The sequence below is a fragment of the Sinohyriopsis cumingii genome, chromosome 9, assembly GCF_028554795.1.
Source record: "Sinohyriopsis cumingii isolate HCF-2022 chromosome 9, ASM2855479v2, whole genome shotgun sequence".
Classification (NCBI taxonomy): domain Eukaryota; kingdom Metazoa; phylum Mollusca; class Bivalvia; order Unionida; family Unionidae; genus Sinohyriopsis; species Sinohyriopsis cumingii.
In genome coordinates, this window is record NC_142969.1 from 118,506,889 (window position 1) to 118,533,341 (window position 26,453).

At 34.1% G+C, this 26,453-nt stretch overlaps 1 protein-coding gene across 1 annotated transcript in view; it reads left to right on the forward strand.

Moving 5' to 3' along the window:
• The first annotated feature begins 2,060 nt into the window (after positions 1–2,060).
• The window catches only part of LOC149792546 (uncharacterized), a 60,421-nt gene continuing 36,028 nt past the window's right edge, over positions 2,061–26,453 (forward strand). The window contains exons 1-6 of the mRNA XM_089971196.1: positions 2,061–2,304; positions 16,866–17,039; positions 19,218–19,391; positions 21,396–21,551; positions 22,561–22,701; positions 24,479–24,621. Of these exons, the coding sequence (XP_089827322.1) occupies positions 2,217–2,304; positions 16,866–17,039; positions 19,218–19,391; positions 21,396–21,551; positions 22,561–22,701; positions 24,479–24,621 (876 nt within the window). The 5' untranslated portion in view covers positions 2,061–2,216. The remainder of the gene's footprint in view (positions 2,305–16,865; positions 17,040–19,217; positions 19,392–21,395; positions 21,552–22,560; positions 22,702–24,478; positions 24,622–26,453) is intronic.

Consider the following 26,453-nt stretch of genomic DNA (forward strand, 5'->3'; position numbering starts at 1 on the left):
AAGTTTATTTTTATAAATAAGAGAATTAATTCGTTTGCATAAGTTTCACAATAATGGTTACATTTGCTTCCTTCTGTTGCTTAGTGTAAGACCGTACCAAGCGTGTCACGGATGCTGGCACAGGTACAGACATAGTCAATAAATGTAATCTGCATGCAGCGTGCAAGATACCAGCGGCCATAAGATGTAAAGTTTTTGAAAAAAGGAGATTAAACTACATTGGCAAGATTCTCTTAACAATAAACATGTAATGTAATTAGAATACAGACTAAAGACTTAATCATTTTTTGCGTTAATTATATGTCACAAAGTCCAAATTATTGCACTCTGAATCAAAATGGCTTTGCAATATTCTTGCAAAATTCATAATTAAGTATCATTTAAAATGTTTGTCCTTTGACTAAATTTACAGTAAAAATTTACCTATTCGGATGGCAGTAGTATTATTTGATCAATGATTAGTACAAATACAACAAGAAAAAATATTGTTGGTGTACGGTTGTGATATAGATCTATTGTGAAGAACATTTTGCATGACGTTCCAAGATTATTACTTTATTAAAGGGACACAAAATTCTCTAAGCAATAACTATATCATATAATTAGATCATAGATTTGTATCATTTTAATGTTATATGATGAACATTTAGAAGTGTTTTCCATAGAAATATGTTTAATTCATATTTAGATGACATTACACATGCCAGGACCATGATTAACATTTAAAAAGTATGAAGCGTAAGCTTTGCCTTAATTGTTGTATTTGGTGGTGGGTTTTATTTGTTGTTGTTCTTCTTCTTTTCTTCTTTATAGTGCTTTTCGTGTTGATGATGTTGCAAATGTAATACAAATAATTCCTAAATAAGGGTCCCGGGTGGCCATGTGGTCTAAGGCACTCACCTTGAAAAGACCAGACATCTCACCTCTGTCAGCAAGGTTTCGAGTCTTGGGCTTTTATATATGTGAGAAAGCTTGCCAGCATCATCCGATAGGTAGGTGGTACTTCCCGAGATTTTCAAGATTTTCACACAACAACAAGATTTGTTTGATTCAGAAATTTATTTCAATGTAGTTTCGTACCCTGTAGTTCAATAATACAGGTTATGCAACATATGTGTACAAACGTTTAGTTTTACCGGTGCGAATATCCGTTTCATACCATGTACCTTACAATGATACATTAAGCTGCTTTGTCTACTAAAAAAAGCATTTCTTTCACATTTCACTCGTCGTTGAAGACTTTGCGCTGACGAAACACGGTTTGGTTTGAAATTTGTAATTTTTAAAGAGAATAAATACTTCTCAGCTCGATGGAAACAGTAACCGACACTTACTTCGAAGACTGGATATGGGGTACGATTTATAATGGACCGGAACCAGACTATAAGTGTTTTTTAGATTTGATGATCTCAGTTATTTTTTTATATATAAAAACCCCAATTATTTTTGCTTTCATTGTGTTTCCACTTAATTTATTAACCTAAATGCAAGAGAACGAAGTTCTGTGATTATTCCGTGTGTGTGTGTGTGTGTGTGTGTGTGTGTGTGTGTGTGTGCTTCCTTTAAATTAGGCAGAACATTTTCTCGGAAAGGAGATTGAAGATCAAGGTAACTATGGCCAAAAATCTTTCTTCTTTGCGTATCACATACGTGCACTTACCTAAGATAACTTTAACGGACTTCATGAAAATTCAGTATAATTTTCCCTGTCAGCCTTCAGTAGAAACTGATTAATTTTTGGTCACTAGTTGGAAACTTAATGTTACTGTCACTTAAAAAAAGATTTTTCATTTATCTATAGTTTGGACTCGGTGACCCAGAAACAGATTCCGTACGAGCACGGATGGATAAAAAAGTACCATAACGTTGGTTCTCCCTGTTCATCTTTATAGGCAAAATAAGGAATAAAGTTCAATAATGTCATGGACAAGGAACACCTTAACAAGGGCAGCTTGACCTTGCTAGGGCATGATGTGCCATTTGTAGCCCGCGTGTTTCATATAAGGTTCAGTTTAAATATCCAATGGCTCAAGTTGGTTTTATTTTAATTAGGTATCCTTCTACATAGCACAACGAAACGACGGGAAGTTATAATAAGGTCCCTCCTCCAAAATTCGAAAGATATCCAAATGAGCTTCTTCCTGTACACGGATAGGCTGCGTCTGAAGTAGTTTCCGTAAGATCCATTCCAAATACCAAACAAGAGCAAACTTCTGATGCATGGTGTATACATAATCATGGAATTTTATCTATCTTTGTGCACTCTCCTCGTGATAATTAGTGTGTTTTCAGAGGCCTCAATAGGTAAGTTCTGGCTCTCATTTTAAAGTTAACCTTTCTTCATGAACATGCTTTGTATATATTATACAGATTTATTTAACAAGGAATCTTGTCTTGAAATACAGGTCTATATATGTTTGTATATTTTGTGTATGCAATGTGTTTATCTTGTGCGCGTATAGTTAGGAACATTGCTGATAATATTGTAGTGATGGGAGCGCGAATGACTTTTATCATAGTATGAAAACACAAATATTGAAGCCAGCCATGAATGTTTCTGTCTTTCAATTACAAATTAAAAAAAAAGCTGACTTAAGAGATGGGAGAGAGGAGAGGGCCTGTGCCCTCCATTTGACTCGTCAAGAAAAAAAAACAGAATGTTAAATTATTCAGTATCCCTTTCATTCCTCAAACGGAACCTTGTTATTTAACCAGACACATCACTATATATCTCATTCTGTATCGTTAATGCTAATAGCGATCCACTTCGTACCACAAAGTGTGAAACGTACTTTATGAATCTACTTCTTGTATAAGACCGCGACCAGCCTTTATTGAACCAACAAATTTAGACAACCTTTGCTCAAACTGTCTTCAAAACAAAATTGCAGTAATGGATGCTTTGCATGTATGACAGGGGAAAAATATCTTAAGCTGAAAATTTTCAACAAATCGCCGAACTGGAACATGATGGCCGAAACATGTTCATGTCAGTATTTTCTGAAAATCAGGTGTAATGAGAACACACTAGTGTCCGTGGAGCTCTCCTAAGTTTTGAAAATACGTTTGATTCATTTTCATATCTACCTTTTCTGATTCAGTCTATCTCGCATATTATTTCTCATCTTTCATTTTCAAAATTAAGAATGTAGCGGGCTTATGAGTTACACTGATGGTCTTTCTATTTTTCAATGTCTAATTTAGTGTCAAAATATGTTTACTCAAATTAAGTTTCTATGTTTCTAATATTATAAAATTTTGATAAAAACGCCACCAAGAGATCATCTAGCAAGCAAAGAGTACGAATTAAAAATTTCTAACGCTTATGATAGTTATATATATATAACCCATTATCAAGTCAAACTTTAACCGGTTGTATACATCCTTTGGTATCAACTCTGACACACGGGGTCACCTTTTAAGCCCTCATGTTGGCAGACTAATAAATGAATCCACCAGTAATTGGATTTTGTTGCATTAAACGATCTGTGATCAATGCCGACTGAAAGATAAATACTCACCATAGTGTTTGAAGGTCACAGTGACCTACTATTAGCAGTGGCAAGTAGTACTTGTACGCCAACAACAGAATGCTTTAACTTTACCATGCTTCGTGAGGGAGAAAAAATTGAACCAAGATTAGAGCCACCTATAGTGCCAGAGCATGCTACCATACAAGGCAATACAAGAAAGGGTCAGATTATGATCCCGCCGTCAGAGTAATTTTGATCTGCTACCGTAGTGTGTCCAGGGACAAATCACTTTACTCTAATTGCCTAGGCAGGATATAACCTCCAACGTGTTGATGTGCTGTGACCTCCCCCCCCCCACCAAACCAACATTTCTATTCTAGTTTTGAGCAGATTTCAGCCGCAGTCGATTTGTGACCTAGATCAGTTTCTGCAACGTCATTTGTTAACCCGTGTATCAATTACTACTCATTGTTTTAATTAATTCGTTTTGCTTTCCTCCCATTGTAGCGGCTTCCGTTTTTCACCAACTCGTGAGATTAAAACTGCAGGGATCGTCAATCAGTGTAACGGTTTTAGCTAACGATGGTTGAGAGAGAGAGAGAGAGAGAGAGAGAGAGAGAGAGAGAGAGAGAGAGAGAGAAATATATTGAAAAGGAGCGAAAAAGTTAAAACCTGTTGAAGCATTTCAATTACGATTCCAATATATGCCTAAAGTTACTGAAAACGCAATCGTAGCACATTTTTGAAGACACGCTGAGTCAGTTGACAAGTAACATCAGTTATATTATATGTTTAATGCTTAAATAATTGAAATACTGAAGTCTGAACTGTTTGTTGCCTAATATTGTGCAAAATTGCGCAAAGAATGAATTCAGAATAAGTAGAGTGAGAGCTTATGTTAAATCCTTAATATGCATAATCTAGAAGGCATGTTTAGCAATAGATTTACATGAAAATCAATCATGACAGTCTTTGTTCAGTAACGAAACTTATGTGAAAAGCATTCATCGGTACCAAATGCTTTATTAGTAATGGAACGTATGTGAACATTATTCATGACAATGAGACAGCATTATTCCGTAATGAAACGTACATCAACATATTCATGAAAATCAAGTATGTTCAGTAATGAATCTTACATCGAAAGTATTAGTGACAAGTGTAAAGTATACTTTAGTACTGAAACTTAGATGAAATTAATGACGACATAAATGTGAACTTAAAAATACAGCAAAAAATGTATTAATTTGTGATCATCTCTGCCCCCATGCTACTAAAACTACTCGTACAAAAAGAAAGATTGCCTTTATTACTACTATTAAAAGTACTGCTACTACCATTAATACTACTAAAAGTACTACTACTATTGCTACTATTACTAAAAGTGTTACTACTATTATTACTGCTACTAAAGTACTACTACTAATGCTAATATTACTAGAAGTACTAATAATAAACATACTACTACTAAAACTACTACTACTATTGCTACTACTACCACTAATAGTGCTACTATTAGTATTACTACTATTAAAAGTACTGCTACTACTATTAATTCTAGTAAAGGTACTACCACTATAGTTATTACTAGCAAAATTTCGACATTATTGTTACTACTACTAAAAGTATTGATACTACTATTATCATTACTACTGCTACTACTAGTAAAATTACTATTGCCATTGTTACTACTACTAAATGTGCTACTGCTATTATTATTACTACTAACGTACTACTACTATTAATACAGTTACTAAAAGTATTAATATTAATATTATTACTGCTAAAGTAATATTACTATTTTTACTACCACTAAAATACTGTCATCATTATAAATACTACTAAAATTACTACTGATATTTTTACTGCTACTAAAGTGCTACTACTAAAATTATTTCTACTAAAAGTAATATTATTACTATTAATGCTACTAAAGGACTACAAATATTATTACTATCTTTTGTTTCTACTACGAAAGGCGTCACTATTACTACTATAAAAGTGCTACTATTATTGGTACCATTACAAAAAGTACCACTACTATTATAATTACTACAAAGATACTTCTACTATTATTACTACTACTACAATTACAAACATTGCTACTACTAATTAAAGTGCTACTGCTATTATTACTACTAAAATTACTACTTTTATTATCACTACAACTAAATTGCTGCTACTATTATTCATACTACTTAAAGTACTATTCCTATTGCTACTACTATCAAATGAGCTACTACCATTATTTGCTAATATCAAAGTACTTCTAATAAAAGTGATAATACTAATATTAATACTACTAAAAATGTTACTACTATAGTCAATACAACTAAAAGTACTACTACTATAGTTAATATTACCAAAAGTGATGCTACTGTAGTTAATACTACTAAAAGTCGTACTACTATAGTTAATACTACTAAAAGTACTACTACCATATTTAATATTACCAAAAGTGGTGCCACTGTAGTTAATACTACTAAAAGTCGTACTACTATAGTTAATACTACTAAAAGTACTACTACTATAGTTAATATTACCAAAAGTGGTGCCACTGTAGTTAATACTACTAAAAGTCGTACTACTATAGTTAATACTACTGAAAGTACTACTACATTTAATATTACCAAAAGTGGTGCCACTGTAGTTAATACTACTAAAAGTCGTACTACTATAGTTAATACTACTAAAAGTACTACTACTATAGTTAATATTACCAAAAGTGGTGCCACTGTAGTTAATACTACTAAAAGTCGTACTACTATAGTTAATACTACTGAAAGTACTACTACATTTAATATTACCAAAAGTGGTGCCACTGTAGTTAATACTACTAAAAGTCATACTACTATAGTTAATACTACTAAAAGTACTACTACATTTAATATTACCAAAAGTGGTGCCACTGTAGTTAATACTACTAAAAGTCATACTACTATAGTTAATACTACTAAAAGTACTACTACATTTAATATTACCAAAAGTGGTGCCACTGTAGTTAATACTACTAAAAGTTGTACTACTATAGTTAATACTACTGAAAGTACTACTACTATATTTAATATTACCAAAAGTGGTGCTACTGTAGTTAATCCGACTAAAAGTCGTACTACTATAGTTAATACTACTGAAAGTACTACTACTATATTTAATATTACCAAAAGTGGTGCTACTGTAGTTAATCCGACTAAAAGTCGTACTACTATAGTTAATACTACTAAAAGTACTACTACTATATTTAATATTACCAAAAGTGGTGCTACTGTAGCTAATACTACTAAAAGTGCTACTGCTATAGTTAAAAATAATATAAGTGCTGCTACTATTACTATTATTACTATAGTACTACTACTAGTATTCTATTACTAAAAGTACTACTCCTATTATTACTAGTACTAAAAGTATCATTATGATTACTATAGAACTACTACTATTACTAGTATTATTACAAGAATTACTGTTGTTATTATTATTACCACCAAATATACTACTAATTTTATTACTATTACTAGAAGCAGTATTGCTATCGTTACTACTACTAAAATTGTTACTACTAATATTACTGCTATTGAAGCACTATTATTATCATTACTACTAAATCTACTACTAGCATTATCACTGCTACTTATCTACTATTATCATGTTTACTACTACTACTAAAAGTATTACTACTATTATTTCTACTGCTAAAAGTGCTATTACTTTTCTTGCTACTACTAAAATAAATTCTATTATTATTATTATTATTATTATCATCATTATTATCAAAACTAAAAGCATTACTATTAACAATTACAAAAAATGCTACTTCTATTATTTTTACTACTAAAATGATAACTGTTATCATTATTGCTACTAAAGTACTACTACCAACATAACTACTAATAGAATACTAAGACATTGTTAATACTAATTAAAGTACTACTACTATTATTACTACTGCTAATAGTATTACTAGTACTAAAAGTACTACTACTCAAAGCACTAATACGAATGTTACCACAACGAAATATTCTACTACTATTATTACTACTACTAAAGTGCTACTACTATTATTACTCATATTAAAAGTGCTACTACTTTTACTACTACCACTTAAAGTGCTACTACTATCGTTACTATTACTATCAAGTATTAATAGTGTTATTACTGCTATTAAAGTACTACTGCTATTAGTACAATAACTAAAGTACTACTGCTATTAGTACAATAACTAAAGTACTACTGCTATTAGTACAATAACTAAAGTACTACTGCTATTAGTACAATAACTAAAGTACTACTGCTATTAGTACAATAACTAAAGTACTACTGCTATTAGTACAATAACTAAAGTACTACTGCTATTAGTACAATAACTAAAGTACTACTGATATTAGTACAATAACTAAAGCACTACTGATATTAGTACAATAACTAAAGTACTACTGCTAACAGAACTAGTACTACTTTTGCTACTACTTAAAGTACTCGTACAACTTAAGATACTACTAATTCGATTACTACTACTGCTGCTACTGTTATTACTAAAAGTACTGTTACAATTGTTTCTGTTACAACTACAATTACTATAAACACTACTACTCAGCTACTACTAAAAGTATTACTACCACTGCTACTAAATAATATCACTACTGTTACCAAAAGTATTACTGCCAGAAAATTACTTCTACTAGTATTAACACTGCAACTGTTATTAGTATTACTGCATATACTTCAACGTCCTACTACTAATATAGCTATTATAAAATGGAGCACTAATGTTATTACTGTCAAAACTGCAATTAAAAGTACAATCACTAATATTACTGCTACTGCTACTACTAATGCTAAAAGTACTACTATTGCTACAATTGCTATAGGTCATACTACTGTTATTATTACTACTGCTAAAATTAGTACTATCGTTATTACTGTTTCTACTGCTACTAAAAATACTTCTATTACTGCTACTATTATTATTGCTACTGCTACAGCGACAAAAGTATTGCTACTATTATTGCTGCAACAAGTAATACTACTACAATTACTATTACTACTGCTATTAAAATAATTACTGCTACAAAAGTACAACTACTAGTATTAATGTTGCTACTGTTACTACTATTGTTACAAATGCTAGAACGTACTACTACTACTTTTGCTACTATAAATGGAGTAATAATATTATTAATGTCAGAACTGCTAAAAAGGTAATACCACTATTATTACCGTTTCTACTGCTACAAAAACTAATTATATATTACTAATCTTATTATTGCTGCTACTACTACTACTGCTACTGAAAGTATTAATATTACTGAAAGTACGAATAGTACTGCTATTACTACTACAATTGCTACTGTTACTACTAAGATTACTTATAGTGCTGCTGTTATACTAATATCTCTACTACTACTGTTACTACTACTATTAAAAGTAGTAATACAGCTAATATTGCTACTGCTACTATTATTACTAAATGTACTACTATTATTCATGCTATTACTTAAAGTACTACAATAATTATTAATACTATTGCTGCTGCTACTACTTCTAATAATAATAATAATAACTACTATTATTGCTATTGCTTAAAGTTCCACTACTATTAATACTGATTTTACTGTTATTAAAATAATTATATTAGTATTAAAAGTACTACTACTACTACTACCACTAAACGTGTGTGTGTGTGTGTGTTTGTTTTGAAAGCAGATTTAACAATTTCCAGTCATGTTACTACTATCTCTGCAGCGATGTCTAAAACTGGGGCATCATGTAGCATTTTGTCCCACCCAGTCACACTATTCTTACACGAGGTCGACCAGTCCTAACACTAACGTATTAATGCTGAGCGCCAAGCGAGGCAGCTGTTAGTACCGTTTGTACAAGTTTTTGTTATGACTCGGCCGGGGTCGGAACTCGCTATCTCCGGCATGCGAGGCGGATGCTCTAACCATTTAGACCACCGGAGCGGCCTACCTACCACTAAAAGTATTAATATTGCTAAAAGTACAACTACTTTTACTAAAAAATACTACTACTACTATTACCACCACCATTACTACTGCTACTGTTATTACTATTACTACTGCTACTACCAATACTACTAAAAGTACTGCTACTATTCATCCTGCTGCTACTACTACTACTACTTATAAAAGTACTAATTTTACTTACTACTACTATTACTACTAGAAATAATATTACTAGTATTGCTGCTACTACTGAAAGTACTACTACTACTATTACTGCTGTTACTAGTAATACTACTAAAAGTACTACTACTAGCATTGCTGCTAATACTGTTACTACTGCTGCTACTAAAAGAACTACTGCTGCTACTACTACTACTACTAAAAATAATGATAATTATACAAATAATAAGTTCAACAACATCATCAACAACAACAAAAAAAAAAACAACAAGAAAGCAACATTAATAGCAACTTTATATGACTTTTCTCTTTAAATTTCATTTATTATTGCTATCACTGAATTACACTTGCTTATGGTGGTTGATCGCGATTAATCATATTGTCGGTATGCATAACAGTTACCGGATGTAGTTGCACCACGAATTTCGTTAGTCAATTGTCTACAGATCAGATGGCGCCACAGGAAAACCAGTTCATGTAATTTGGATTAATTCTGATAATACCCAAATTTATTTTGAAGTACCAAACACCGCCTATTGGGAGTAATATAATGCTGCAGTCTTTAATATTTTTAATCAAATTTCATTATCTTCTTTCGTGTTTAAAACCTCGCTGCCTTTGCATATTACATTATTTCATTCACAAAGGATTAGACTCGAGACAATCCCTATTCATTTTAGAGACATTAACCGCTAGCATCTTCTGACAATCTTTGGAATTATTTTCATAATAAAATGTTTAATGCTTATAGGCGAAATATTTATACAGGGGATTTCAAAATAGATTCTTAAATATTTTCAAAATCAAATATTTGAAATCTTATGCTGATCGAGGTTTCGATATAAGTCACGTGATGTTTTGCACTGATAGATTCATATTTTTCATACAGATTCAAAAGCAGTAAGTTTACGAATGTTTAATACAAGAGCATACAAAACTCAAAGTTAATTTATTTTATTGGCTATCATAAATTGGTTACAATTTAAAATCAAAATGAAAAAAATATGTAAGCTACTTACATATTTATGAATCATAAATCCCCCCCCCCAAAAAAAAATACCAGACCGCTTTCTAAACTAATATATAAAAGAAATTATTGCTGTACCATATATTTACTAATGGGTGTAAACAGAAAAACTCCAGACAAATTTCTAAATCACCGCATGAAAAGAAAACTAGAACTTAAAAGCTGGCCACTCATACTTTATTTAGAGCTCTGCAAAAAATTAATGCGATACATAAAATAACTGGATCACATTATTAACTACCGCATAGAACAATAAATCCCCAAACTACTTTCTAAATTGTTGCGGATAAACAAAACCATACTAAACCACTTTAGAAACAAAACATTAGAGTTTAAAAGCACGCTGTTGTTCCAAGACATTACCATTGAACCAGTCTCCTTACTGTTGCATAAAATGAATAACCAGGGCCGGCGTTACCATATAGGCAAACTAGGCAGCCGCCTAGGGCGCTGATTTCAGGGGGCGCATTTTTTAAAAAATGTATTGTTAATAAATTTTGAAATTGATATCTTCCGGGGGGGGGGGGGGGGGGGCGACAGTATCTAACCTGGCCTAAGGCGCCAGATAGTCTGGCCGGGTCTGGTGCCGGCCCTGTGAATAACAACATATCTCTTTGCTAATTACTGTATGATTAAGTACAAGACACCTTTAAAACTACTGCTTACAAACGAAAACTAACACCAGAACACCTTGATTAGTACTGCTTGAATTATAAAGAAACAACTAATACATTAAACAATATAAAAACAACAAACCACTGTCCAAACTACTGCATAAAACAACATATCCCCATACTACGTTCTAAACTGCTACAGATAAACAAAAACCGTACTTAAACACTAAACAACATTGGAGTTATAAAAGCACCCTGTTGTTCCAGGGTCTTCCCATCGAAGCAGTGTCCTAAATAATGCATAAAATCAATAACACCAGACCACTTTGCTAATTACTGTGTGATTAAGTGCCAGACACTTTATAAACTACTGTATACAAACAAGGACTAACACGTGAAAATTTGGATTAGTACTGTTTGAATTATGCAGTAAAAACAAGTACCAGATCACTTTCTAAACTACTCTAACAATTATACTTTTATATATATATATATATATATATATATATATATATATATATATATATATATATATATATATATATATATATATATATATATATATATATATATATAATCATGATCCAGAAAAATGGAGTCATTGATGATGTTTAGCACGCGGCTCTTGACAAAACTTTTAGTGTGTCGTACAAAATGCTTCTAATATTTTTGAACATTTTTAAAATTAATTTCAAGACTGTCACTTTTGGAAACTTGATAATGCGAATTAGACCTGAGGGGTTAGCAGAAGTATATTAGGTTTAACTAAACATTAGTGGCTATTTTCCTGAAAATATTTTGCAATAAATGTTAGAAAAAAAGCCCACCTGCAATCTTTAATCTATCACAATCCCTGGTGTTTGTATTATCTATACACAATTTATTAACCAATGTGATCTGGTGTGCCTTAATTTTTGTCTATTTCTACAGAATTTATTACCTAACTGGTCTGGTGTTTTTATACTTTATTTCTAAAAGTACGTAGTAGCTTTAAAATCCTATCGTGTGTGTGTGTTTGTGTGTTTCCGTGCATTGTTCACACAATGGCAAGCAACGTGGTCTGGTGTTCTAGTTTACATGCAGTATTAAATAGGTACCCAGAAGTAACGTCTAGGGACAAAAAGCTGTTTTTAAAATTATTTTTGATGCATAAGTTTTTAACGTTCCTCTGTGGATATTGTTGTTGTTTATTTGTCTGCTTTTTATTTGATATGTATTATGTTGATAGTGGTCTGGTGTTTTCCTGTTTGTATGCAGTAGATTAGAAAGTTGTATGATGCTTTATCTTTTTCATAGTAGGAAGAAAGTAGGCCAGTTTTATTTCTTTTATGCAGTAGCTTAGAAATTGTACTAATATAAAATAACCCTGCATGGCGAGAACCACTGTGGAGCGTGTTATATTGTTAAATAACCATCGATAACGAGAGTCACTATCTAATATGCACTAATGTAAAATAGTCCTGTATAGCGAAAGTCATTATGTAACGTGTACTTTTGCAAAATAACCATGTATAGCGAGTCTCTATTTAGTGTATACTAGTATCCAATAGCCATTTATAGCAAGAGTCGCAATGTAGCGAGCACTAAGGTAAAATAAACCTGTATAGCGGAAGTCACAATATAGCGAATACTAATGTATAATAACGATGTATAGCGAGAGTCACTATGCATTGTGTACTAACGTAAAATAACCCTGTATAGCGAAAATCACTATGTTGTGTGTATAACCCTGCATAGCAAGAGTCACCATGTTACGTATACTAATGTAAAATAACCATGTACAGCGGAGTCACTATGTAGTACGTACTAATGTAAAATAACCATGTGTAGCGAAAGTCACTTTGCAGTGTCCACTAATGTAAAATAAACCTGAATATCAAGTCACTATGTAACGTGTACGATTGTAAAATAACGATGTATAGCGAGAGTCCCTATGAAGTGTGTAATAATGTAAAATAAATCTGAACATCAAGTCACTATGTAACATGCACTATTGTAAAATAACGATGTATAGCGAGTCACTATGTAGTTTGTACTAATGTAAAATACCAAGTATAGCGAGAGTCACTATGCAGTGTACTAATGTAAAATAAACATGAATATCAAGTCACAATGTAACGTGTAATATTGTAAGAAAACGATGTATAGCTAGAGTCCCTATGCAGTGTGTACCAACTATGTAACGTGCAATATTGTAAAATAGCCATGTATAGCGAGAGCCACTATATAGTATGTACTAATGTAAAATAACCATCTATAGCGAGTCAATATGCAGTGTGTACCAGAGTGTATTAATGTAAAATATACTTGAATATCAAGTCACTATGTAACGTGTACAATATGCAGTTTAAAATAACCGTTTACAGCGAGTCTCTACTTAGAGCATACCAATGGATATTTAAAAAACCCAGCATACCGTGAGTCACTGTGCAGTGTGTACTAATGTAAAATATATCATCCGTATGAACCTTTTTAACAGAAAGGAATATTCTAACGAAAGTATAATATACACTGAATTTCCTAATGAAAATATAATATACATGGAATATTCTAATGAAATTATAAAGACACAGAATATTCTAATGAAAATATTTTATTCACAGAATATTCTATTGAAAGTATAAAGACACGGACTATTTTAACGAAAATATATTAGTCAAGGAATAGTCTATTGAAGGTATAAAGAAACGGACTATTCTAATGAACATATAATATACACGGAATATTTCATTTCGTACAGCATTTTCAGTCTGATCACGTGATGTAGGACAGTGGAGATCGCATTTTAATAAGACTGACAACATTTCACATGATCAAAACGGCTTTAGCAGATAAGCAATCTTACCCATCTGTGCGGAAGAGAGGTTATGCGATTGTGTGCAAGATATTTTGTAACCTCTCCTGCGCAGTTACAGTAGAGCTGATTTTTGCGATATGATGAAGTTGATTTTTATATGATCAAGAGTTTCCTCGTTTGTTTACAGCACACTTCCCACACTTCTCTCCCATACGTGGGGTCAGAGTTTTGAAATGGTTGGAACCCTGCAGAAGTAATGAACAAAATGAATAAATGCAACAAGTGTGGGTATATACCACTTGGCGGCAATGTTCTGACTAAGTCTTAAAGGCACACTTAAACTGGAGTGAAATGCACTAATGCTGCAGGAGTTCGAGAGGTCTAATGAAGATCATATTTTAAAAGCAAACCATGTAGCTATGTGAACTTTTCATTTATGACATTGGACATGGCTAGGTCAGCGTATAAGTCGCAACTAAACGATAAGCTGAAGAAATTCAATTCTTACACAAATAAAATGAATCATAATGTTAGTATTCAAAAGGAGTAGGGGCCCCTAGTGGCCAAGTGGTCTAAAGCGCTCTCCGTTACGGATCACTGTCATCTCACCTCTGTCTGCATGGGTTCGAGTCTCGGCCAATGCGAGTATGTAAGAAAGCGTGCCAGTAGCTTCTCGTGGGTCGATGGTTCTTTCCCGGGTTTTCCCGGGTTCTTCCTTCACCATTAATACAGGCCACCATGTATAGCCTACGTTGTGCTGAAAAATGGCGTTAAACCCCACAACAAGCACTCAAAAGGAACCTTTAGCTCTCAAAGAGGGCAACGTGTCACGTGCAGGGCAGTAGGGGCACGACACATGTATGTCAATCAAATAATGCTCACGGCTCCACGGAACGGTGTGTCCTTGATTTGGAGATCCTAGCGATCGAATTGAGCCTGATAAGATCTAAGTGTGCGCATGACCAATAAATGTAACCAACATTGAAATAAAATTAAAAGAACACAATGCGATGATTCAAGATGACTTAGTTTCACCTCACAGAATGTTCCTTCCCGCCATACTGGTTACGTCACGTTCTTGGATGTTACCGACAAAATGGGGAGTATGTCTTCGGGCCTACATTAACAACCCAAGTGTTGTATTCAAGGCGTTCGATTAGAATCCTCGAACCTACTATCTAGACTCTGCGATGAATCGGACGCTCCCAATGTCTTCCATTATCATCCTCGTACTATCACTTTTCTGTTGGGTACTATCAAATGAATTACCCGTTCCATGCCATCTAAGTGTATATATAGTTACAAGGTGGGGTTCTGAATTGTTTTCGGGTTATGTCCCAGGAACCAAATCATAAGTTAGTTGGCCTTTCTATGCGATAAAAGTGTGTTATTAGGCACCGTGTTCATTTCCATTGATTCCAAGTTGTGAGCAAGCGGCTGGGTCTCTGGGTAAGACTATCTAAAGGAACTAATGTGGAAGAAGAAGAAAAAAAAAACAATATTGAGTATATGCTGCTTGCGACGACGACGACAACATCAGCATCACTATATCTTGAAATTTTGCCCTAGACAGGCCTAACAAAGAAGGCTTTTATACAGAAACTCTGCGTATGCTACGTCAGGGGCAGCATAGAGTATCGATACAACCGGCGCTCGAAATCTGCATTATGCTAAGTCAGGGGCCGCAATGAGTATCGATACAGCAGGGCGTTCAAACTCTTCATTATGGTAAGTAAGGGTCCACCATGGAATATCGATATATCAGGGCGCTCAAACTCTGTATTATGCTAAGACAGGGGCAGCATGGAGTATCGATTCAGCAGTACGCTCGAACTCTGTAGTATGCTAAGGGGCGGCATCAAGTATAGATATAACAGTGTGCGCATGAATGTACTTCATTTCAATAAGTAAGGAACATCACTGAATATCGGTATAGCAAAGTATTCGTCGAAAACTGCAGGGTGCAGCACCCTGATTTATTCTGAATAGTTTAGAAGGCCATTTTTATTCACTGTCTATTACTACAATGATCCTTCAATAATTATAAAATCAGGGAAAGAAAATGTTAAAATTTTTAATACAAAAATGTGAAAGGATAAGTAAATGATGCAAAACAATCAATATAGCACGCACTTTTATCGACATACATCAGGCGTAGATAATGCAAATATTTAAATTCAGAATATTTATGATTTTTTCTTTAAGGTTTGTGAATTGTGTTTGGGCAGGGAAGAACATATCAATCAGATGATGTTACTTTTGAGTCCTTGCAATGAAATCGTCTGACTTTTAATTGGATATATAGAAGCAAAAACTCGGCAAGCACTATTCACTTGCAACATTTATCCACCGACCATTTTATCTTTGGAGGTGTCGAGTGGGGGCGGATGGTCGGGTGGGCTGCAATTTCCCGTTGAGCTAGATTCTTTTGTGGTTCGTATTAAACATTTTAATCTGTTCATCATGTCACCAAATAAGATGAGACATACGGACATGTGTGTGGAAAACATTTTTATATCTAAACCCCTCATGTATATTCTATATGATATATCTTTTCCTCACATTATGAAAGTACGGATTTAATCCTATTATTAGACTATGGATATTTGATACTTATAAAGCGACATGTCTACAACCGACTGTGGTTTGCATTTGATGCAACTTTCATGCTATACATAAGAGACTGGAAACCTTGGAATTCATTCATTCATTCATTCATTCATTCATTCATTCATTCATTCATTCATTCATTCATTCATTCATTCATTCCATTTTTAAGTGAGTAAATATTACATCCATTTATTTTTTCAGTAAAGAGAGATTCTGGTTGCCCAAAGAACCTAAAGTTAGCCAATGGGAAAGTTAAATACAGACAGAAGGGGCTAATGGCGCGGTTCAAGTGCCGTGACAATTACGAATTATACGGAGAAAATTTGATTATTTGTATAGGGAGTGATTGGAGCAATGATCCACCGATCTGTATCAGTAAGTCGAATTTTTAAAAAGCCTCTCTGAAAAAAAAGCCGAATATTCTACAAATTGTTCATATGGGAAATACAGTCCGTCCTCAAAAATATAATTCTTCCCGCTAACTTAATCACCAGATTTGTATAATATTGATAGTTAACACATAGAGAGAAATAAACAGATAATTCCTCTATACACCTGTCCATCTACATATGTATATGTCTACCTTCAGTGTATCTATCTATTCAAGTGCATGAAAATGAGAAATAAACATGTAATATAAATAATATCTTTAGGTCCCAATAAATGGATATGGATTTTAAAACAAACTTTAAATTTGATTACTATGCAAGATTGCCGCATTTGATGTACACTAATAAATTCACAAGTAATCTCGAGTTTTGCAACATTTGAGGTCAGTAATAAATACACAGGTAGTCTGGAGTACAACACTACCTAACGTTGTCGTTTATTTGCAAAAAAGTTAAATTTATCTCAAACATAAGTCGATCTAATTGATAGAGCAAATCTGAAGTACTGATAAATAAAACAAGAGGATCATTTTGAATTATGCGCGCGCGTGTATGTGCATCTGTGTGTGATTTGGATTTTTAACGTACCTTTAACACATTTGTTTGTCATATCACTAAGATGCCTGCAGTGTGGCAGTTTATAGTATTGTATAGAACTGGAGCATCATGTCACAGACATGTAACATCATGTCTCATCCAGTCACATTATCCTGACATCAGGCCGACCAGTTCTAACATTAACCTCTCAATGGTGAACACCAAGCAAGGCTGCTACTGGTACAATTTTAATAAGTATTTGGTATGACTCGACCGAGGTTCGAATCCTAGACCACCCGCATCAGAGGCGGACGCTCAAACTAATTAGGCTACCGGAGCAGTAAAATGTGACTCAGTCATAATATGTAAAGTTCGATCAGTTCTAATACTCAGAGATGCAGCCGATACAAGTCTATCTTTTTATTGCTTTATGAGGGCTTAAACTTTTGCCTAAACCATTCTTAATACGATGGTTCGTTTTAAGTTTATAAATATTTGAAAATTTGATTGCCTAACCGAAGTGAGGTCATAATCTCTCATTAAAGAGTACTTTTCCAATAAGGCATGATTACTTTGAAAGCACTCAAATGCCTCAAGCAATATAATTATTCTCTAAAATCACTAAAATGCCTCAAGCAATATAATTATTCTCTGAAATAACTCAAATGCCTCAAGCAATAGGATTATTTTCTGAAATCACTCAAATGCCTCAAGCAACAGAATTATTCTCTGAAATCACTCAAATGCCTCAAGCAACAGAATTATTCTCTGAAATCACTCAAATGCCTCAAGCAATAGAATTATTCTATGAAATCACTCAGATGCCTCAGACAACATAATTATTCTCTGAAATCACTCAAATGCCTCAAGCAATAGAATTATTTTCTGAAATCACTCAACTGTCTCAAGCAATATAATTATTCTCTGAAATTATTAAAATGCCTTAAACAATATAATTTTTTTCTGAAATCACTCTACGCCTTCAGCAATAGAATTATTCATTCTTTCAAGTGTTTTTGATAATTTAGTATCACGTGTCTGAACAAATATTTCAACGTCAGGACATAGCTGTATAACTAGACCTAATGGAAACATCTGTGGTCATGCCTTCGTTATAAAACATAAATAAATCGTCGGTACTCCAGCGAGTGTTGAACCCTTCAAAAGTCTTTGTCCAAGTGAATTGTTTGAGGTAAAGATGTGTCAGTGCAAATTGCGCCTTCATGAGAGAGAGAGAGAGAGAGAGAGAGAGAGAGAGAGAGAGAGAGAGAGAGAGAGAGTGGTCATTAAGTACAGAATAAACTCGAAACGATGGCAAGGTGTTTGCCTACAATAGAGAGTCTAACATAAATGAACTTGTTCTATTCGCCAACAAAAAGCGTAGTCGTAAGAACGATACATATTACTGCTATACTGCTAAATCAATCGGTTAGATGATTTGGATCTAGAGACATGAAAATCAACGATTATATCACCGTACTTGAACCGATACACTAAGTCCATTAACTACCATCATAATGTGCACGTGCTGAACGTGTACTGTAAAAATTATCTTCTGTAAGATTGTGATTTTCTTGTAGTACTAGGTACATTAGAGTTAACATATATCAACTTTTATGTCTTTCAGAGAAGGGTAAAAACTGCGCCCCCTTTTTTCCTGGTCCTCATTTGAAATTTAAGAGCGAGAAATTTGGAGGCGCCCTTGTAGAGTTTGAGTGCAGTCCGGGTTATGAGATGAGCGGGAACGCCATATTACATTGTGATGGAAAGAAATGGAACAGTGCAATGCCAACGTGCAAAGGTAGATAACTTTGATAAATAAAACGAAATTGAGTTGGGGGACGGTGGCATAACAACATTGCTATACTTGTGGTTAGAACATAGTTTCATGGATTTAATTCCATTTTCAGCACATGATCTATCTATCTATCTATCTATCGCGGTCAGTATTTTTGCTTTTGGTGAATAAAAAAAGACGGGAAAAGTCCTGGAAGACCAACTGACCCACGAAAATCTACTGACAAACTTTTCTCACATATCCACGTTAGCCGAATCGAGAGCTGAAGGGGCAGATGGCCCGTTGAAAACATACTCATAGCGACCGATCTTAAGACACATAAATGTGGTGTACAGAGAATAGTGCCATCATTGGTTTGCTAACACACCTACACGCAGTGAAATAGGAAAGCCGATGACAGACGCTTCTGACTGATTTTTCATCATGTCGCGCTTAATGCTATGTTCAATAGTTTTCGAAAAATTCATTTTCTGGGGTACTCGTGTCGTCTGCTTGAGGTCCGATATTCGTTCTGAAAGTGCTCCAAATTGGATATTTTTATTTATTTTATTTTTGACATCTCATACGATCCATACTTTTGCTATCAGCGTAGCTGGTGATTGTATTTGGAAGTGTGACTAAGTCTTCACCCGTTGAAATCCAGTTCGAGGACGAACAAAAATGCTTCATAAATAACCAGAACTCTGTACGTTCGCCCTGTCCTTCTTCTGAGAAATGAACTTTCCTGCACTTTAACTGGTACGGAGATAAAACTAATTTAATTTTGCCTTTCTCTAGACGAACTTTGAAGAAAATATTGGACTCTTTGAATGCCAATTCACCAGTAATCATGCATTTTTGCTTTCTAAAACTGGATGCTTGCTCTGAGAGCGGTTTCGTATTTAAAAGTCAAAATACCTCGACGAATTATTTTGTCAAGAAATATAAAATTGAAAGTCAGTATGTTGATACGCGTTATGTTAAGGGGTTATATTCAAGGGTGCATGGCGATATATAATGAAAGAAAACATATATCTTTTGGAAACTTTTCTTGTTGTTTAGAATCATGATACAATGAATGAGGCAAACGTCTAAGGTGGCGCTCCACACATATTATGTAATTTTGGCAGAGCGGTAGACGTGAGGTGAATTAGTTTGCATTTTTAACATGCACAGTAAAGAGAATTCCTCTATTTTAATTTCATGTACTGTGGCTTAAAAATTTCATTACATGTTGTAGTTGCGGAAATCGTGCATGATCTATTCACACATCTGAACAAAATGTCTGCACGCATGTCCACAAAAAGTCTGCCTGAGCCAGTTCAGTGTATCAGGTGTTTAAACAGGCGACACGATTTTTTTTCCACAGTAGGCAATGCCAGTCATGAAAGTGCAACGATCGGTTTATAAAATACATAAAGAAAGTTTTAAACAATACGTTCTCTACAAGTTTTGTTACAACTACTTTTGAATTCCAGGTAGTGATATTGACCAAGCGAAGCTGTAGATTGTTTTTATATGTACACATCTGAAATAAAGCCAAGTTGTCTACTCTATTACCCGAATTACAACCATCTATTCGTACGCCAAATTGTAGGAAATTACAAGTTCTTTCAAGAGTACTTAAGTTACACAATGTTTTTTGTTTAAAAATATACCATATAACCAGTACGTTAACCTGGGAATTTCGTTTTCTTTAAAAATAAAACTCTCTGCAAAATACGAAACTGCAGAGCGCAACAAAAACTCATGTACAATACTGCACAATACGTGTCATAATTTACCCTGGAATATTATCCATTTTTGTGCGTAAAACAATAACATTTTTTTTATTCCAAACATTTTTTGGGAACTAGTTGCACATAATTGCTTTGCTAAAATATTATTAATTAAAATCAATCTAATTAACTGGAGATCATCGGTCCCCCACCCCTACCCCAATGCTCAAAGTTTTTTTCGATTTTATCCCAAATTTTAACAATAAATGTTTGTAATCAGAGAAAAAAATACTTTAATTTTTAATTTTAGTCAGTTCGATACAGACAGGGTGTGACTTCGAGACAGATTTATGCGGATGGATTCAGGACTCAAAAGACAATATGGAGTGGTTGAGAAATGTCGGGCCCACACAAACCGGAGAAACGGGGCCCAAAGGCGACCACACTTTAGGCGATTCCAGTTCTGGTAACCATATCTCTCTGAACTTGCACAATAAATAATGCGTAATCTGATAATGTTGAAGTTTGGTTGAGTGGATATAAGCTTAGAACGAAATAATGAATGAAGACCGAATGATTTAATGATGTTTTTTATTTATTATTATATATATTTACTAGTTTTTAACAAAAGTATATTTATATTTGTCAAGGACTAATTTCATTGATCTCTCAGAACTATCAATAGAGCAGTTTTAATCTTTCCATATATTTTAGGTTCAGTTTTGTCTGTTACCGGTCTAAAGGTCGACATTTCTTTAAAAGTAAATGCGATGTGATTCTTTATTTATTCGTAGATCGTAATCTTGTGATTTGCTTTCCGTTATGCTGTGACAATTTTAGGCACATTGTTAACCTCACATATAGTGAATGCCGTTGAATAAAACGTAAATGGTAATGGTAGAAGAAACTGGATTTTAGAATTTACAATATGTCCTCTTCTTTAAATTTAATCATATTTTATTTTATCTAGTTTTGTGTTACAGGCTTCTTGTGCCTAAATAATTACAGACCCCCCCTTCGAATGTTCCGTATATGGCAACGCGTTTCATGCGTCAAAATAAATTTCATTTCATTAATATACTAGTATTCTAACAATTTATCCTCAACGTCGGTTTGTGGTCGCTAGCATGTAAATTATTTCACTCTTGTTTGCTTGGGTTTTGTTTCTTCTTCAAAAATTGGAATAGGATATGTCACCTTCTTTCTTTTATTAATTAGGTTAGTGTTAGTATCTTCGGATCTTAGAGCTGACACCAACAAGAACTATAAATCTTACAAACAATTCAATAAGTAATAATTACATTTGCTTTACGAATTTCTATTTGAAGCAAATTATTTTACGTGTTGTAATTGATTTCGTGGGGGTGGGTGGGTTTGGCCAATGTTTCGTTCAAACTAATGACAATACTTGAACAGTACTGTTATGTACCGTTTCCATTAAGCAAAAATAGTCTTTGACACTGTGTTCTTCACAGGCCATTATATGTACATGGAAGCGTCTAGCCCAACTCAGGAAGGGGACAAAGCACGTTTGGACTCCCCTATTTATCCCGCCACGCTCAGCGACAGTTGTTTCGAGTTCTACTATCACATGTTGGGACCGGACGATCCAAAACGTACGTACTGATTTTATATTTGATAATTATCCTTATTTTTCTTGTTTTTATGTCCTATGTTTTTTCTCCATCTTTCTGGTGCATTTGCATACACTGACCATGCACTTGATCCATATTAATCGATTTTCATAACCACAGTTTCCAATATTTAATTTTTGTCGTGCATCTTCCATAATTTTATCTAGTTCTTCACTTTTAATCCATCTTTCTTCAGCTGGTATATTCCATTACCGATGGTTTTTATCCCATTTGATCTAACGTTCTTATGCGTCAGGTCTTCGCTTTTTTCTGTCCACTATTACGACTCTATGGTTTTAAGCTAATAGAACAGAAAAAAAACCTGCAAGCTTTGTAAAATTCTACAAATAATTTTTTTTTCAAGGAATAAAAAGTGAGCATTTAAAACGAACTAGAATCAAATCCCAAATTGTCTAAAAAGTTGCATCATCTGCCCTAATGATAAAACTTCTAATTAAATTCCAGTGGTGTTCGAAATTACCATTTCCTGGAATACTCTGTCACTAAATAGAATTTTCCTTTCTAGAACATTCCATGTTGTTAACAAGATAAAACCTATTACCAAATTATGATAGAGGATGTTGTTAACATCAGGTAGACCTAGTTTATCATGGGGAATACCAATGTCCTGGACCCAGACCCAAGTAACATGTTTATCTGTATTGATAATGATCCTAATATTTAACCCACTCTCATCGAGAAATGTTAACTGAGTATTGTTTGTTTACACAATATAAATAAGATCAGTGTCTCTAGTCAGGTATACAGTGAATTTGATTTTAGACAAGGTCAAGTCCAAAATACAATTATATAAAACACAAAATCATGGAGACAAAACTAACAAACAATGCAAGTTAAATATCCATAGCACCACCCACAAAATATTTTTGATCTCTAAAAGCAAATAATGAATGTTTACACCATGTTTCACTTTAGCAGCAACAGTCTATCCACAATTTAATTATCTTTTAAAACATCGCAACGAAAAACTTCGCATTCGAATAGGTGCAAAAATATTCTTATAAAGTTGTTCTAAAATATCAAATAATTATCAGAAACAAGTCCAGTTTCAAACTGTGTAAATTAATGGCAGCGAATCAAAATAAACATTGTGCATAAAACCAAATGATTTAATCAGAAAATGAATCTAAGTTCCGTTTCCTCAATAAATTCACGATGATGATGATGATGATGATGATGATGATGATGATCAAAATAATAACAACATCTTAGTTTCATGAGGGTGACTCAGGCATTCTATCATTTATTGCCAAATTCCTGGCTAAAATTTTATAAATTGTACGAATGCTGCAATCAAGCAATTACGGAGGTATGCATAATATGATCACAAGTAACGGAATAATTTCCCTTACTGGAAACAGAATTCTTGCATATGTGTAGAAATTATACATTAGATTTAGCCCGCGCCATTAATTTCTCTTAATCATTTTTCTTTTTTGGTCCCAGTTTACAGAATCACGATGGCTACGTGGTTAGCGTGTTGGATTTAGCAAAGGTATGCGGGTTAGAATTCTAAGCTTGAAACAGTCCGGGTCGCGTGCAATGGAATTTCCCTGGGCAAAGTGCATTACGTGACTCAACTAACTAGAACCTTTATGGCGTAAAATTATCAGACCAATCTTCGCCATGCATTTCTCTCTCTCTCTCTCTCTCTCTCTCTCTCTCTCTGAGACCATACACATCGTTGTAGAATGATAAACTGATAATTCATTCATGAGTTTTGTTTTGTCTCTTGCAGATGTGGGAAGTCTAGAGGTCTATGTGCGAAAGGAATTACAAGAATTTGGCGACCTTCAGCCATTATTTTACAAGGAAGGCAATCAAGGGGACGAATGGAAATATGGAAACATTTACATTGATAAGACGACCGAGTCATTTCAGGTAGAACTATTGTTTAAAAAATCTTTTTTAACCGTATCGAATTTTCCGAGTCATCTGTTTTATCTCTGATATGCTCTACACACGAATTACTCAGGGTCTTTATCATCTTTAGCAGAATGACATTTCTATCTCTACCTCCGTTTCGTGTGTTAAATCGTCATATATTCCGACTCACTGATGGCTGATTTTTGAATTTGTCGTTTTTTATTCATCAAAGTATAGGTATAATTTAAGCAAAGAATATAAACTATATTTGTTTGTTTCTTTCCTTTCTTAACAACCACGGAATGAAAATCGATAGCTTTATGTAAACTAGAATGATCGCATAGAGAGTTCTAGCAAAATACAAAGCCGACACAACGGCATAGATGCTTGTGTGATTTGATATCTCATGCGAGAATGTAATACAAATAAAATACGAATGAATAACTTATTAATTCAGGTTTTTGATCTATCAAGTTTTCATGTATTACTTTTTTGTAAAACAACCCGTTCATATAATTACGGGGCAACCTACTTTATTTACAGTATGGGAACAAAATGCACCATTGTGTCATGAGATCACTCCCTCAATTACTGGATTTTCGGATATGTTGTTTATGACTGTCTTTTACACTACTAATGATGCACTACCAAACTACTGAAATAGTATCTTAAATGGAGTAGACAAAATGCTACAATTATGGTACTGAAAAATCAGCAGTCAAGATGACACGGAGGAATATTCTATACCAAACATGCAGAGACTGATCATGTAGGAAACAGTTTGATTGGGGGAGATCAAAATCGTATATGACCATCCTTGCCGAGTTTGAGTATTACCATTATATATGCCTGGACCATAAAATGCATATATTTTCCAAGCACACTATTAGAGTAATGCAGAACAATATGAAGCTGAAAATTATAATAAATTCAAAACAGAACAGAGAGAAAATAATTGCCAAAATATTGAAAGAAACACAATGCTTATATAATCCAACCAAAACAGTCGAGTGAACCATGTACTGAGAGTTAACGTGTCATTGCCTATGATCTAATTGGTTTATGGGAATGACTGCTCATTCCATTCAAATGTCTACATAGGCCCGGTCCTAGGGCAAAACATGCAAGGCAGGCGCATTGTGCTTTCAGGCAGTGAGGTTTTTTGCTTGGGTCCCGCACTCATCGCTTGCTACCTTGGGCCACTCATGCAGCGTTGGGCCCCGCACATCCTAGAGCAGGATATGTGTCTATAGTCTAATTATTTAGCTACTTTTCTACAGGGGCCCAGCACTACCGAGTAGTCTAAGGCGCCAACCCTTACACATCACTAACATATCACTTACATACAGCCAACATCACACCTCTGTCCGCGTGAGTTCGAGTCTCGGCTCGGCCAACTTGGAAATTTTAGAAACCTAGCAGCAGGGGGGGCGAATCGGACATTTTGTCCAATCGTTATTTTGCTTAATTATTACTTTCTGCACTCAACGATCTAGTGTCGTCAGCGCCTGGTAAAAAAAAAACGACGTCGGTCCATCCTACACGATGGTGACGTCATTTGGTTTAATTAACACCTTCTGCGCGTCGATCCCCAGCGTCGTCAGCGTCCGGTAAGCACGTCGACGACCGCGTCGATGTCATTGCCCCCCCCCTGCTGCTAAGGAGTTATTTAAAATGAAAATTATTTACAACTAACCGAATATTTGGTCAAGTCCGATACGATATCGTGTCCGAGGATCATGTAAATTTATCGTTACGAATCCATGTGGGGTCGACTGAGCATGACTAAAAAAGTTTCGAAAACCATTAAAGTCCATGTCACCGCCGCACCATGTCTGCCAAATATT